The sequence below is a fragment of the Cyrtonyx montezumae genome, unplaced genomic scaffold, assembly GCF_038088225.1.
Source record: "Cyrtonyx montezumae isolate F1298 unplaced genomic scaffold, pur_monq_1.0 scaffold_23, whole genome shotgun sequence".
NCBI lineage: Eukaryota > Metazoa > Chordata > Aves > Galliformes > Odontophoridae > Cyrtonyx > Cyrtonyx montezumae.
In genome coordinates, this window is record NW_027071970.1 from 2090180 (window position 1) to 2105372 (window position 15193).

At 63.7% G+C, this 15193-nt stretch overlaps 2 protein-coding genes across 4 annotated transcripts; both read right to left on the reverse strand.

The window, feature by feature from the left end:
- Positions 1-2062: 2062 nt before the first annotated feature.
- On the reverse strand, positions 2063-5928 carry CASTOR1 (cytosolic arginine sensor for mTORC1 subunit 1). 3 transcript variants are annotated; one of them, XM_065738798.1, is made up of 9 exons: positions 5797-5928; positions 5646-5716; positions 3823-4016; positions 3583-3715; positions 3268-3391; positions 2807-2914; positions 2683-2734; positions 2448-2542; positions 2063-2376 (listed from the first exon to the last, which is right to left on the reverse strand). In XM_065738798.1, exons 1-9 carry the CDS (start codon positions 5907-5909, stop codon positions 2205-2207), a joined length of 1062 nt encoding a protein of 353 aa, XP_065594870.1. In that variant the 5' UTR covers positions 5910-5928; the 3' UTR covers positions 2063-2204. The 3 variants fall into 3 exon arrangements, with proteins under 3 accessions (XP_065594870.1, XP_065594872.1, XP_065594871.1); XM_065738800.1 differs by having other exon boundaries at positions 2452-2542; positions 2652-2734; XM_065738799.1 differs by having other exon boundaries at positions 2224-2376; positions 2652-2734.
- A 1348-nt stretch (positions 5929-7276) lies between these two features.
- On the reverse strand, positions 7277-14172 carry TBC1D10A (TBC1 domain family member 10A). Its single transcript, XM_065738802.1, has 9 exons — positions 13924-14172; positions 12837-12936; positions 10541-10648; positions 10264-10370; positions 9971-10085; positions 9715-9780; positions 9327-9516; positions 8648-8802; positions 7277-8521 (listed from the first exon to the last, which is right to left on the reverse strand). The coding sequence occupies exons 1-9, from the start codon at positions 14121-14123 to the stop codon at positions 8129-8131; spliced, it is 1434 nt and encodes a 477-aa protein (XP_065594874.1). The 5' UTR covers positions 14124-14172; the 3' UTR covers positions 7277-8128.
- Between the last annotated feature and the right edge of the window lie 1021 nt (positions 14173-15193).

The window sequence follows — 15193 nt, forward strand, 5'->3', positions numbered from 1 at the left end:
ACGATGGGGACGTGAGTACTGTGCAGCACACCGGGCTGGCTCTGCTCCGGTTCAATCAGCCAGGACCTGTGGTAGGGTGCTATAAAGGAAGGAATGCAGCTGTTCCCATCGCTACACCGCACACAACACGTGCAGGGAAGGAAGTGCAATCAGTCAGGGCTCATCAGCAGCACCAGTTGTTGTACAAAGTCCGTTCTCTGCCTGCCCATGGTTACAGAGCGGGCACTGCCCAAGCTGCACAAGAGGATGCTGACACGTCCCGTTGAACTTAATGCCATTTATGAGATGCATTGTCATTATAATCTCTCAGACTTTTGTGAAGAGTGGCAGCAAACCCATCCAAAGCGGGGTGATGCCACCATGTGGTCCCCAAGCCTGGAGCTCTTCTGCTGGTGCTCCAGATTTTGGGAGGGCCATAGACGTGACACCACTACAGTCCCAGAAATCGCCACGTGGCCCCAAAATGTGCAGAATTCGTATGTCACAACCCCAGATCATGGCCAGTTGGTGCCAGCTGGGGGGGAATCGCTTCCCTTCCCTGAGTTTCAGCCCTGAAAGAGGGCTGTGGCAGCACACAGTGCCCTGTGTCTGAGTAAAGGAAGCTGCCCCCAGCACAACTTGGTTTCGCATGGGGTGGCTCAGGGAAGAGGAGGACACTCCCGAAATAACATCTCCTCGCAAGCGGAAGAGCGCAACAGTGACTCACTTCCAGAAAATGAAGTATTCTTTTCCCCAAAATTCTCCTTCCCCTCCCATTGCCCCCAACCTGCAGAACTACTCCCTGCTGCAGGACGCAGGGTGGCACTGCCTCCTCGTCCTTGTTACCTCCTCGAGGTATCCCCCGCCCAGGGACACCCATGGGTGCTGTCCAGGCTGGGCTCTGCCTCGTGGGGATGGGGGAGCAGCTCTGGAGGGTCAGAGGAGGAAGAGCACCCTTCTTTCCAGGATAAACACCTCCAGGATGGAGGCAGCTTGTCCGTCTGTCCATGTAGTCGAAGGGCCTGCCAGTCTGTCCATGAGCACATCCAGCTATCTGTCCATCTGTCACCCCTCTGGACTCTCATCCCCTCAGTTCTCCATTCTTCTACCTGTCACCCATCCCTCCACCCCGTCACCCATCCATCCATCTGTTCTCTATCCACTGTCCCACTGGCACATTCCCCCAGCTGCCCATCCGTTTTCATCCCCCCATCTAATAGTATCTGTCCCTCTGCCCATCCATCCTCTCTCACCCATCCATCACCATCCATCCATCCACCCTCGGTCCCACAGCTCTGCAGGGTGCACGATACCAGCAGAAGACCGTGGCCAAGAGACCATGCAGGCAGAGGACACCCCAGCACCACCACCCTGCACCACCCCATCCCAGGACTTGTCAGGGTCCCCACGGGCTGTGACAGGGGCTCAGCTGTCGCCGAGCGGCCGCAGAGATGCGCAATATCCAACGGGGCTGAAAATAGAGCGTACGACCGCACTGGCTGACTGCAATTTCTTCATCTCTGGGGCTCACGTCACTGCTGTCTCATGACTCCTGGAAAAGAGAGAGTGGGACAGGAAAGCAAGCGCCCATGGATGTCATGCAGGAAGCCGAGGGCTCACAGCCATACACGGGGGGGGGGACACAGGGATGTTGGATGAGTGCAGGTCCCCGCTGGGTGAGGGACCCTGCTGCTATTCATAGCGGTGGTGTCACCACGGTGGCGGCCGTCTGGACCAACTTCCTGCCCCAAACGTGTCACAGGACTGCCCCGAAGTGTGTCCCCATTCCCTGGGTGTCATCAGGGCAGCAGTGAGGCCACCGCCTGCTGCGCTGCATCCGGGCACAGCCATCCCTGGTGGGGACAGGAGTGGCACCGTGCAGGTTGTAGGGTGGCCCCAGCTGCAGCCACGGTGTACTCCGAAAAGAACACCAAAAAATAGGACTTTTATTGACATTAAAAAGTGTGTAACAGCTTGCCAGGAGCTGGGGAGCCACCCCTGTCTCCCCACAATACACAATGGCAGGGACTAGGGGCATCCCCAAGGGGACACGGGGCCGTAGCACTGCCCTGACCTCCCCCTGCAGCCCCCTGAGCATCACAGCCACCATCCCACACAGACACCACGTGTGGGGACAGGCAGCAGATGCTGTCACCTCCGCTGGGGCTGTGGCACATCATCGCCGTGGGGCACGCAGGCCCCTGCTCCCCACCACCCCAGAACCCTCAATGGGACCCTCTGCACCCTGAGAACACCGGGCAGGAACCCGAGCAGAGGAAGGCAACTAGCAGCGTCCCCGGGGCCGCCACCCGGCGTGGGGACAGCTGCCCACTATCTGCCGCTCTCCTGGCGCTTCTGCAGCAGCTCGATGACCTCGGTGATGCCCTCCTCGGGGACCTGAGGGGACAAAAGTCCGTCAGCCCCACGGGGGGACGCGGGGACGTCGCGCTGCCGTGTGCGGGGCTCACCAACGCGTGGTCGAAGTTGAAGGTGCTGATGTAATAGGCCGAGATGTCGACAGCAGCCAGCGGCTCAGCGATCTGCGCCACGATGCCGCACTCATCTGGGGAAGCAACGGGACTGCGGTGTCACCGCCACAGCAACGCACAGGGGTGGGGGCAGAGGGGTCCCCAAATCCCCGCACCCCCGGGCAGACCCACGGTGGCACTCACCGAAGCCCAGGGGCTGCCCACCGATCCTCACCATCCTCCAGAGCTCCCCGCTGGAGCTGGTGAGCAGTAGGTCGCTGGGGAACCTGAAAACAGAGGGAGCTGAGCACGGCAGGCCCACACAGCGCTGGGTGGGGGCACCTGGGGACGGCAACTACCGCTTCTGGGTCTCTGCATCCATCACGATGGAGATGTAGCCCTCGATGAGTGAGAACGAGAAGAAGGTGATGGAGTCGAGCTCAGCAGCACCGGGTTCCTTGGGGGGGCTGCGGGGAGAGGATGGCACAGGGACCTCGAATCAGGGCAAGGGACAAGGGTGACACCGGGGCAGCGCGGTGTCCCCAAGATGGGAACGGAGTTGGCAAACTTGGGCTGCTGAGTTTGTAGGGGGTGGGAGCCCACCCCATTTGACAAAAAAAAAACGAACCCAAACACCTTTAGTCTTTTGCTTTGTGTGGCTGCAGCGCACAGCTCGTCCCCCTGCGCGGTGGTAGCAGGACTGGCAGCACCCGAGGGTGGCAGACCCCAGGGAGCAAAAGGTTTGCAAAACGCACGCGGAGCTCGAGGAGTGAATGAGTGAGTGAGGGGTGACGCTGGCGTCCCCAGCCCTGTCACTCACCTGTGGGAGTAGAAGAGGACGTCGATGAGCATGGTGGCGATGGCAGGCAGCGTGTCGGGTGCCACCGTCAGGATGCAGAAGCGGTTCTGGGGGCTCTGCACGGGGTGCAGCGTGGGGCTGGAGGCTGCGGGGCAGAGCCACCGGCTGTCAGCTGTGCCCTTGGGGACAGCACCGCAGTGCCACCACGCGGCCACCGGGGCCAGCAGCGTCCCCTGGGGCACTCTGTGGGGTTCCCAAAGCACGGGGTGTCTGCAACGGAGCGTCCCTTGGGCACTGTGCTGTCTGGGAATAAGGTGACATCCCGGTGCCACTCACCCGACTTTGGCTTGAGGAACCCATTGGTGGTGTCATCGCAGGGGACCGGGATGGATTCACCGTTCTCCTCCTTGTAGATATCAAACTCCCCAGCCAAGGTGTGAATGACCACAGGCAGGTCCCGCTCCCGTACCTGGCAGTGGCACAGTGTCACCACGGCTGTCCCCAGAGCTCAGTGGGGTCTGCACCAGCTCCCATGCAGACCCCAAGGCCGTATGGCACCGACCCCGCCGAGCTCACCAGGATGAAGTCAGTCTGGTAGGTGGAGAGCATCAGCACCGAGACGTGGTGCTCGGCCAGCGGCGCGATGACGGAGCGGGCGATCTTGGTGACACCGGTGGCCTGGCAGCCGGACGGAGCACGGCCGTTGGAGACGACGCTGAGCACCAGCCACGTCGAGTCTGCCACCTGCATGAACTCGGAGGGTGGCAGCTCTGTGTGGGAGAGGGGAAACCGAGGCATGGTGTGGGGCTGTGCTGTGTCCCCAACCCCACTGGGACCCCAGCGAGAGGGGACAGTGGGTCCCGGTCCCTGCAAGGTTGGGATAAGGGACACAGGAGGGGATGTGCAGGTGGCTGCACTCTGCCTGGTGACAGCAGGGACATCGTGGCCAAGGCACCAAGGGGTGTAACACAGCGCACGTCCCTGCTCCGATGGCACCACAGGGTGCTGAGTGCTGGCATATGGGGAAATGAGTCAGTGCTGTCCCCGTGCAGCAAGGGGCATGGGGACAAAGCCTCCAAATCTGGGATGTGTCTCTCGTCCTGCACCTGCAGGGCTGGCCACGAGTGGGTGCAGCACACTAAGACCCCTGGGGCTGCCCGCGTCTCCCACCCCATCCCCTGCCCCTACGTGACACCGCTGGGGACGTGGGGTGGCCTCGCATCGTGCCCGGCTCCGACAAGCCACAATCCCTGAGGCTGAGCCCGTGCTGGCGGGAGGCCAGGGCTGCCTCCCAAAAAGCTGCTGTTGTTGGCAGGGAGTGAGCGTGCCGGCCGGTTCCTTCCTGCCCCACACCCGCTCCCCAGGAAGGAACGGATCAGGGCCACACTGTTCCTTCGGCACCCCACGTCCCCGGGTGGGCACCCGCAGACTTCACTGCTCAGCAGCAGCCAGGCAGCACTGAGCTGAGACCGCCCAACTCATTGCAGCAATAAAGGAGGAGTGAGGTTAAATCCAGAGATCCCAAGCCCAGGGTGCTGGCAGCCGCCTGTTCCTGCGCAGGAAGTGTTCCCAGGGACGGGGACCGCGGTGCCGCGTCCCCACTTAATGGCTTTTCAACACCCGTAGGAACCGGGGGCTGCAGGGGGGGGCTGTGACCTCATGGGCGTCCCCAGATACCCCCACGCCTTGGGGAGCAGCCGGTCCCAGGGCCTCGCCGTGCCCTAAAGCCATGAATGACACCACGGGGGTGCAGCAGGACCCCACGGGGTGTTCCGGGGGTGCTGGCAGCCCCCCAGCCCGGCGCCGTGCAGCGGGCGGCCGCCTCGCAGCCATTGTTTGCTGCTTCCCGCCCACCCCTCGGGATCCAGGAGCATTTGTCCCTAAGGCCCCGAATAAAACAATGCGTGGGGATCAGGCCCGGCTCCTCCGTGCAGCAGCGGGGAGCTGGGCTGCAGCCGGGTGTGAGCGGCCGAGCCACTGACCTTTGCTCCTTGGGGCTGAGCAGGAGATGCAGCCCGGCCAGGGGGGCTCTGGAGCAAAGGACGGGGTCAGGATGTGCCCCCCCCCAGCACGGCCCGTGGGGTCAGACCCCCGCAGCCACACGCATAGGGTCACCAACACGGGGATATCGCCCGGTGCCGCCTTCCAGGGAGAGGGACTGACCTGGAAGGGCTCGAAGACCCCCAGCACGCCCTGACGGCGGGAGCAGGGTCAGGGCAGCGTTCCCACTCCCCGCCCCGTCCCACTGCAGAGGCACGGCCGCGTCCCCACGGCTGCGGGCAGCACCGGAGCGGCCAAACCGGGAGAACCGGAGCACGGCAGCTCCCCGGCGCTGACCGCAGAGCTCCGAGCAGCGCCGGGCTGAGGCCGGCCACAACTCATGGCAGCAGTGGAGGTACCTTTGAAGCCCTCCTCGTCCAGCATGATGGTGTAGTCCTCGGGGGTTTCGGTCAGGCTGAAGAACTTACACCTGCCGGGACACAACGCGGGGCCGTGGGACCGCGACGACGAGGAGGAGGAGGAGGAAGGGGTGAGGAAGGGGAGCGGTACCTGCAGCGCTGCGGTAGGAAAAGCAGTTTGAGCAGCGGGTGCGTGTAGAGCCAGAGCCCGCGGCGTGCCAGGGACAGCACCCGCACGCGGTGCTCCAGGATGTGCAGGTCCATGGCGGCCGCGCCGCGACGGGACGGGGCTCCGCGGGGCTATAAGGGCCGAGCGGGACCGGACCGCCCCGTCCCGGCACCGCCCCGGGCTGCGGGAGGGGCACCCGCCCGCCCCGCCCCACTCCCCCCGTCCCCCCCACCCCTTCATCCCGGTCCCGCGGAGCTTTGGGAGTTTTCGCCCCGCGTTCATCCAACCCGACGGGGTCGGGATCCGCGGATTTAAAGGGACGGGGAGGGAGGGGGGGGATGCGGGTTCTTCCCCGCGGCTGCTCCTTCACGGGAAGATGGAGTTTGGGAAGGGGGAGTGGAAGTTCTTGCACCATTGCTGCCTTCAGGGAGCACTTAGACAGACTGGGAGGAGCAGTCCTTGAGAGCCGCCCCGCAGAGAAGGACCTGGGGGTCCTGGTGGATGAAAAACTTAACGTGAGCCAGCAGGGTGCTCCTGCAGCTCGGGAAGCAAATGGTATCCTGGGCTCCATCAGCAGAGGGGCGGCCAGCAGGGACACGGAGGGGATTGTCCCTCTGCTCTGCTCTTGTGAGGCCCCATCTGCAGTACTGTGTCCACATCTGGAGCTCCCAGTAGGGAGCAGCTGGAGGGGGTCCATAGGAAAGGTACAAAATGATCAGAGGGCTGGAGCACCTCCCTTACAAAGACCGGCTGAGGGAGCTGGGCTTGTTCAGCCTGGAGAAAAGAAAGCTGCGAGGTGACCTCATTGTTGCCTTCCAGGACCTAAAGGGAGCTGTAAAACAGGAGGGGAGTCAGCTCTTGGAAAGGGTAGGGAACAGCAGGATGAGATCAGGGAGGGGAAATTGATGTTGGATGTCGGGGAAATTCTTTACGATAAGAGTGGTGAGGAGCTAGCACAGCTGCCCAGAGCTTGTGAGTGCCCCATCCCTGCCTCAGTTTCCCCTCTTCCACACAGACTGGATGGGGTCCTGGGCAGCCTGGGCTAGTATGAAACGGGCACCTTGGTGGCCCTGCTGGTGGCAGGGTGTTGGAGATTCATCATCCTTGAGGTCCCTTCCAACCCAGGTTGCTCTGTGAGCACCATTCTGGGTGTGGAAAGCACAGAAGTGGGGCTGCACTGCAGGGGGAAGGGCTGGAGGTGACCTCCAGGTGTGTCAGCAGAGCTCGGCGTCTCTCATCTGTGCTTCAAACAGCGTTGGCCCTCAGGGCTGGGAGGGGTAGCAAGGCGGGTCACCTCCCTGCTGTGTCCTCCCAGTGCTCCTTTCCTGGACTGGGGACACTGGGGTGGGACAGGGGCGGCCAGGTGGATCGTCACACGGGGTGCACAAGCTCTGCCCCGTTTATAAGGATGCTGCAATGCCACCCACGAGAGACGTTAAACCCACGGAGCCGCACGCGCTGCGCCTTTACACAATCCTGCTTTATTTCCCCTTTGTACAAAACCACGTTGCCCCGCTGTATTTTACAAAGCCTCCCCCTGCCCACGGCGAGGGGCAGGGGGGAAGAGAGGGGACCCCGCAGCGGGCAGCACCCAGCCCCGGCTCACCTCGGCCCTGCAGGGCACGGGGTCCTGCCTCGAATCCCGCTGCATCCCACCTGCAGTTCCCAACCTCGGCCCCCGGCCTGCAAGAGTTACTGCCACGGAGGAATAATAAATAGGCTCAGTGAATAGGTAAAGTCATACTACATATTGGGCTACAGCTTGATACATCCTCACTAAATAAAGAGGAGGGGGGGGGGGGGGACAGTGGCTGCTCCCAACTCCTCACGTACCCCCAGCCCCGAGCATTGGGGAACTGGGTCTGGGTTTGCCCCAAGAGTGTGGGGCGGGCAGGGGATGGGGGGGGGATGCAGGGGACAAGGGATGAGGGGACAAGGAGGGGGGCTCGTGCCTGGCCCCTGTGGTGAGGCGTGGGAGCTCAGGTGGCTCAGCCACCCCGTGCCAGGGCTCCTACCGCTGTGGTGCCAGCACCCTGCAGGGCTGGGGACAGCATGGCTGGATGCGTCCCCATGTCTCCACTCTGGGTTGAGCTCCTACCCTAAGTGGGCACCCAGACGGTGTCCCCACGGTGCCACGGGAGCCTGCATCAGCCACATCCTGCTCCCTCCAGCCCCAAGCCCCCGTCACCAGGCGCCACGAGGGTCCCCTCCCACCCTGGGGTCCCCTCCTGCCCTCGGCCGCAGAGGGGGCAGCGTCCAGGAGCCCGGGTCCGTGCACAGCCCAGCTGAGCCCGGCCGTGGGGCCGCGCCAGCCCTACAAGTACGTGTCCTCGCTCTCCCGGGAGCATAAGCTCTCCTTGGACTGGTGGTGGGGGGAGCTGTGGGGGTGCAGCAGCTCACGGGCAGCTCCGGGCGCCCCGTTGCCCTCAGCCCCAGGGCCATTGGCCGGACTGCCCGAGGCCTTCTCACGGTTTTTTTCCTTGCTCTTACGGGCCTTGGGCACCGGGGCAGGCCCAGGGGGGACGATGATGGAGGGCACGGGCTCCAGCGCTTTGCGGGTGGGGGGCTCGGCCTCGCTGATGGCCTTGGCACCGTGCAGGCGCGGGGGGGACTTGCACTGCAGCTCCCCGTGCGTCTCCCGCCACTTCTTCAGCTGGATCAGGTGCTCCCGCTCGATCTGCCGCTCCGTCACTGGCAGCTCGATCACCTGCGGGGGGAGAGCTGTGCTACCGATGGCTTTCCCTGGGTGACAGTGCCACCCCCCAGGAGCAGAGGTAACCCCAAAGCCGGGTCTGTGGGGGACGGGCGCTCTGCCCACCCAGGAGCACCTCACCTCCTGCACCAGGAAGGTCTCCTGCATGATCTTGGGACTGAGGGCCCTCAGCCGCTCCATGGTCTCGTACTGGCCCTGGCACGACTTGAGCTTGTCTGAGGAGCCCAGGGTGTGTTTGAGCAGCACCAAGCCCACCCGGAAAATGATCTTCACCCCTGGAAGCAGAGAAGTGAGGCTGCGAGTGGCAGGTGGGACAGGAGGATGCCTGCTGAGCTGGGACGCAGCACTCGGCCAGCAGGTGCTGCTAGCGGCCAGGGCATGCACAAGGATAAATGCTGGCATCTGGGACAATACAGCCCATTGCAAGGTTTATTTGTATAAGCACTGATGCAAGCTAACTGATGGGACACCTCCCATCAGCTCAGGCTGCTGAGACCCACCCAGCCTGGCCTTGAGCACCACCAGAGTTGGGGCACCCACAGCTTCCTGGGCAGCCCAGGCCAGAGCCTTACTACTCCCTAAGCAAAGAGCTTCTTCTAAGCAACTCATCTAAATCTCTCCCCTTTTTAGTTCAAAGCCATTACCCCTCGTCCTGTCACTGCACTCCCTACAGCCCCTTTAAATTCTGGAAGGTTTCAGTGAGGTCTTCCTGGTGCCTCTCCTTCACCAGGCTATATTACCCCACAGCAGAGGCTGTCCTGTGCCACGTCCCACTACCCCAGGAGGACACAGCCCTTACCTTCACAGAAGAACATGTCCCAGACACGCAGCACGGAGCTCCAGGGCAGCGTGCGAGAGAAGGCGCACATGAACCACTCGGTCATGTAGAGGATGGGGTCAATCTTCTGCTTGCTCAGATGCTTGTAGGCCACGGGGGAGACCTTGTGCAGCAGCGAGAAGAGGATCTGCCCGTCCAGCTGGATGGCCTCCTGCAGGGACAGTGCTGGATGACCCTGGGCCCTGGCTCAGCCTCCCTGAGCTTGGCTCCAGTCCACCAGGAATGCTGCTATTAGATCTGTGCCCCACGGACAATGGCAGTAAAGCTATGCTGAGCCCCATCCCTGAGCGTGGGAGTGCTCATGCACCCCTTCTTGCTCTGTGGAAGGAACTGTGGGCCCCTCACTCACCAGCTTCTCACTGTAGTATCCAGGAAGGTACTTCTCACAGATCTGCACCAGGCACCAGAACGCTTGCTGCAAGCCAAGGGACAGTGGGTGAGCGGCAGGCACCATGAGGGACAGCCCTGCAGCCATGCTTTGCTCCATGGGACCACGCGGAGCACACCAGGGCTGAGGGCTGTGCTTCGGGGCAATGCAGTGCTGCGAGCTGAGCCGTGCCCGCCAGCACCACCCCACGGGTGTCAGCAGCAGGTCTGCCCCATACCTCAGCTGGCATGTGCATGAGCAGGACGGCAGCAATAGGGGCCTGGGCCTGGCAGTAGCCCTCCTCCGGGCGGTACAGCGTGTAGGCCTTCAGCACCCGAAACAGGTCCTGCTGCCTGCAGGAGGGAGGAGATGTCGAGGGGGGTGGGCACAGACACAGCCCAGCAGCCTCCCCACAGACCCAAACTGACAGCACAGTGTCCATCCGCCCCCAGGAGTCAGCCCACAGGCTGGGATTCATCCTCCACATAAGCAATCCCACAGCTCCACTCCAGATGCAGCTGCTCCACTTACCCGTGGCCTCCGCGTGACACGAACATCTCGTGGAAGGGGAACTGCCTATGGAGATCCCGCTCGATCACATCCAGCCACTTGGGCTCCCCCGGGAGGACATCCAGCTCCTGCAGAGGAGAAGGTTGGGATGAGAGCACCAACCACGTACCAGCTCCATCCCAGCACCGGTGTGGTTACTACGGAGCTGGAGCTACTCCAAACATCTGTCCCAACAGCTCATGCTGCTTGGGGTGCTCCTCAGAGCTGCAGGCACAGGAAGGTCCCCAGTCCCACTCACATCGAACTTGCCAACGTTCTGCTCCAGCTTGACCTTGCTGCCGGAGAGGTACTGCCAGGCTCGGCCCCGCAACGACGGCGGGATCCCCTTCTGGCACCGCAGCCGGATCTGTGCAGGGAACAAAGCTGTCAGAGGAGTTGTAGAGCAGCAAGGAGCACTCCCAGGGCAAGACGTGGGCCAGGCCAGCACTGCACTCCTCATACCAGGGGATGTGCCCTCGTACCACAAGGGACAGGGTGCCCTGTGGTTCTGTGCTGATACATGTGGGCACCCTGGGATCTGCTCAGCCCCTTCTCCCCAGTCCTGCTCTTGGCATGTCAGCAAGAAAGAGCTGCAGGGAGGTGCCTGGAGCTAACTGAGGCCATGCAGCCTGCAAACAACTCCCAACAAGCCTAGCTCTGCCTCAAAGCAACTGGAAAAGCAAACGTCATAGCCAAGCAGGGAGCGGCTGGCTCCTTCCCCACACCACCACAACCTAAGCAGAGGAGAGGACTGCAGCCCTAACGCAGCCCTGGGACAGAAGGAGCAGGCTCTGAGCCCCTGAGCTCCATGCCCAGCCAGCCCCAGGTTTCCTTGGCACCGGCCAGAGCAAAGTCCAGGCTGGGCAGCGTGGGTGCCAGCCCTGCAGCACGGAGCCAACAAGCTTAACCCTGCCACTGCCACCTGAAGCCACACGGTGTCCTTTCCTGCTCCCATCCTGCCCCAGCCCTGGTGAAGCAGTGTCACAATCTCCCCGTGGTCCCAGGAGATGGATGCTTTGAGCACAAAGCCCTGCGCAGTTCCAACACAGTCTCCTTGCCTTACTTCCTCGCTTGGGTGGCACACACCCTGTGCCTGAGCAGTGCCAGTGCTCTGCACACAGCTCCCCAAGGCGCAGCAGCCCCGGGCACTGCCTGTCCACCTGGAGCTTGCTCTCCCTGTTTGCCAGCGTAACTCAGGAGCAAGCCCTTGTGTTTCCAAGCAGTCCGGCCCAGTGTGGTGCTGACGCCACACTCCTCACTGCTCCCTCACCACAGCACTGCTTGTTTACCCACTCAGCCCCATGAGGGCTTTATGCTAGCAGGAAACACAGCGGGCGATGCCCGAGGCAGCCATGGGCAGCTCAGCTGCTGACAGCTCCTTCTTCACTCCCCTTCCTGCTGCCTAAGCAGCCAGGAAGGAAGCCGCCTTGCTGGGAGCTCAAGCTCGGTTAAGCCGTGCAGCTGGGGCAGGCTAAGCCCTCCGGTTCCCCCCACCGAGCTCCAAATTTTGTCCCACTGCCACCCCCCGTGTGCCCTTTGGGAGATCAGGAATGCGTACGGGCCGGGGGAGGCCACAAGCAAAGTGCTGCTGGAGCTGCCCATGCGTCTGCACTCCCACGGGCTGGATGGAAAGGGCAGGGAGCAGCACACAGCACTCGTGGGATCTGAGCCAGGACAGCTCTGTTTCAGCATAGTAGAGAAGTGCAGGTGCAAACGAGCCATCCGGCTGCAGGGCCTGGACACAGAGCAGCTCTCTGGAGCAGACCTAAGAGGCTCCAGGCACTGATTCTGCTAAAGGACAGAGCGCAAAGAGCTCCATGGGGACCTCCTGGAGCTCAGCCCGAGCATGGGGGAGCTGCCTGCCAGCAGCACGGCTGCTGGGGCACTCACCCGAGCCTGGAAAGCACCGGCGGAAACAAAGCGCCCGCCCGCTGCGTCCCCAAAAGCTCTCAGCAATCCTTTGCAAGCAGCCAAAAAGCTGATGAGGGATTCCTCTGTGGGTCACCAGGCACCGAGCGGTGCCCAGGGAGCGCTGCAGACAGCTCCAAGTAGGGGCATGGCACACCAGGGTCGTGCCAACCCTCGCCCTCTGTCAGAGACACAGCAGCAGCACCCCAGGCTCACTGCGTCCCATCCACACCCTCAGGGGACTGGGGAACACCAAAGCAGCCCTGAACAGCTGAGCCTTCTGCCCAGCCCCAGCCCGCAGGCTGCATCCCGCACAGCAGCCTCCACCACTTCCTACCTACAGCTTTTTGTTGTTGTTGTTTTCAGTCTGCAAGATGCTCAGAGCAGAAGTTTCCATGACCTAACAATTCCCATGGCTGCACACAGGCAGCCAAGCCAGCTCTGGGAAGCTGCAGCCCGGCAGGGAGCAGCTGTGAGCAGCAGCAGCTGGGCTGGGGGGGAACAGCCCACCTGAGCCAACAGCATCACCCAAAGGCAACACGATTGTGGGGACCCGCTGACGTGGGGGCTGCATTTAAGTCTCACTGGGATGCTGCTACATGCAGCCGTCCCTCCCCACCACCTGGAGGCAGCGGGTGGGCACTCACCTTCTTGTGTTTTTTGGCCATCCACTTGTCCCAGTTGTTGAGCATGTCCAGCCACTTGGACTCGCGCTGCCGCAGCACCTCCAGAGGAACCTCCTCCAGTCTGCGGGGCAAAGGGACATCATCAGCATGACCACAAGCCCTGCACCCATCATCCCAGAGACCACCCAGCCCCAGGGTCCTAAGGAGGAGCAGAACGCCTTCCTGCAGCTCCTAACTTCAATGAACAATCCCACCAGGGCTGCCTGGGAAGGGGCTGCCAGCTGCTGGCTCCATGCACTGCCCCTCTGCAGGGCCAGCTGGTCCCTGTGGGGTCTGCCTGGTGCTGCAGGATGTGCAGGTCGCACCCAGGGTCAGACGGGGCCAAGCAGGATCTTTTCTGAGCAGCTTTCAAACAGCTCCCAGCCCCGGGACCACGGGTGTGGGGGCTGCGTGGGGCTCGGCGAGGCGTGGGAAGCAGGAGGGAGCTGGATGCTGGATGCTGGGCTGGCCCATCGCCTGCTGGAGCCGTGCCAGCGCGGCTGGGAGCCGTTAGCAGCCGCCGGCCAGCCGGCAACGGTCGGCAAGCAGGGACGGCTGCATCGGGTGCCACGGGGACAGCCGGAGGATGACAGCTCGGCCCTTCCCGGCGTCTCTATCACCGGGCCGCCCCGGGCGGGCGCTCCCGCAGGCAGCGGGCCATCCCGGACGGAGGCCCCGCCGGGAGCAACCGGAGCCCCTGAGCCGGCACCGCCCCGGGCCCCAAAGCCGCGGCCCCACGCACCGGGAGCGCCCCGAAAAGCGACGGCTGCGGGCGGGCGGTGCCGACCCGGGGATCGTCACCCCGACGGGGCCGCCGCCCGCAGCGCTCCGGGCCGGGCGGCACCGCACCGCACCGCACCGCCGGACGGGGCCGGGGAGCAGCGGGGGCTCCCGCGGAGGCCGAGTCCGTGCCCGCAGCCGCAGGCCCCGGAGGGCGGAAGGCGGAGGGGAGGCCTCGGCCGCGCGCAGGCAGCGGGAGGAGGGCCGGGCGTGACGGGGGGTTCCCGGGGGGCTCCCCGCGGGTCCCTCCGCGCGGCCTCTTCCCCCCCGCCCCCCCCGCCCCACTCACGCTCCCTCGGCGCTGCGGCTGCCCACGATGAAGCCGAACTTATCGACGCGGCGCTCCTCGGGGCCGCCGTTCACCTCCGAGTCGGAGCCCAGCGAGCTCAGCTCGTCGCCGCCCGCCTCCGCCAGGCTCTCTCGGGTGCCCGCCAGGCCCCGGGCGCTGCCGGGCGAGCCGGGCCCGCCGCCCCCGCGGCTCTTGGCCATGGCGGCGGCTCAACGGCGGCGCGGCCGCTCCTCCATGCCGCGGCCACGGCGGCGGCCACGCCCCTCGTCGCCCGCCACGCCCCGACGCGGCCCCGTCATTGGGCGAGACGAGGAGGAGGAGGCGGGACGAGCGGATCGACCAATGGGAGAGGAGTAGCGACGCTAGGGCCCGCCCACGCGAGGAGAGGATTGGGCGAGGGGCGCGGGGGAGCTGTCAGTCAGAATGTGGCCCGCCCCCTCCGTGGCAGAGAGGGGGGCGGGGCCGGGGGGGAGCGAGGGCTGGGAGCAGTGGGGGGTGGGTTTGGGGGTATGGGGATGGGGTAGAGAGAGTCAACGGGAGCGGAACTGGGAGACGTTAGGATGTGACTGGAGGGGAATGGGATGGTACTGGCAGAGGACTGGGGGCTATTAGGAGTGAATTGGAGGCACGAGGAAGGGCCCGAGATGGAACTGGAGGCACTGGAATAAAAGTGGGGGTGCTGGGATTGGAGTGTGGGCCAGGGGGAGCGAACGAGGGAGAGGAGGACTGAGGGCACGAGGAGGGGGCTGGGGGAGCAACTAGAGGCACTGGGCAGGGACTGGACCCTGGCTACACGGGGCCTGTGCTGAGCCCACAGAGGCAGCACCAGCCCCTACTGGGAACACTGGGCATCCCGTGGGTCCACTCCAGCAGGAGCTCCAGGATCCCACCAGACCCTGGCCAGAAGGGAAGGGTTGTGGTGCTCACAGGTTTCCCAGCAGTGCAGCTGCCAGTGCTCGTGCAGGTAGAACTGGCCAGGCCATGCTAAAAATAAAGCCCGAAGGGTGGGGCAGGGCCCAGCCCAGCACGGGGTGACACCAGGGAGCTGCCCCAGCTCATGTTGGGCCACACCTTCAGCCCCCAGTGCCATAGCCCAACACTTCTCACTGCGAGCCAGAGCAGCACTGCCTCCAACCAGGGCTTGATTTTCTCCTCCTAGCAGCAAAAATAAATAAATAAATAAGCAGAGATGTGTTAACTGAGGAGCCCTCACAGAGAAGAGCAAATCACCAAAGAACACAGGGCCGAGCTCAGCACATCAACCCCTCTC

Bases quoted from the DNA above. Each gene is read 5' to 3' on its own strand.
- CASTOR1 (XM_065738800.1), bottom strand. From the start codon at position 5,909: ATGGACCTGCACATCCTGGAGCACCGCGTGCGGGTGCTGTCCCTGGCA. The intron at 2,735-2,806 runs GTAGTTGCCGTC...CTCTGTTTTCAG, and splicing joins GATGCAGAGACCCAGAAGCG to GTTCCCCAGCGACCTACTGC. The intron at 2,543-2,651 runs GTGAGTGCCACC...TTGCTTCCCCAG, and splicing joins TGGGCAGCCCCTGGGCTTCG to ATGAGTGCGGCATCGTGGCG.
- TBC1D10A (XM_065738802.1), bottom strand. From the start codon at position 14,123: ATGGCCAAGAGCCGCGGGGGCGGCGGGCCCGGCTCGCCCGGCAGCGCC. The intron at 12,937-13,923 runs GTGAGTGGGGCG...TTTGCCCCGCAG, and splicing joins AGCCGCAGCGCCGAGGGAGC to ACTGGAGGAGGTTCCTCTGG. The intron at 9,517-9,714 runs GTGAGTGAGGGG...CTGTCCCTGCAG, and splicing joins GATACTACAGTGAGAAGCTG to GAGGCCATCCAGCTGGACGG.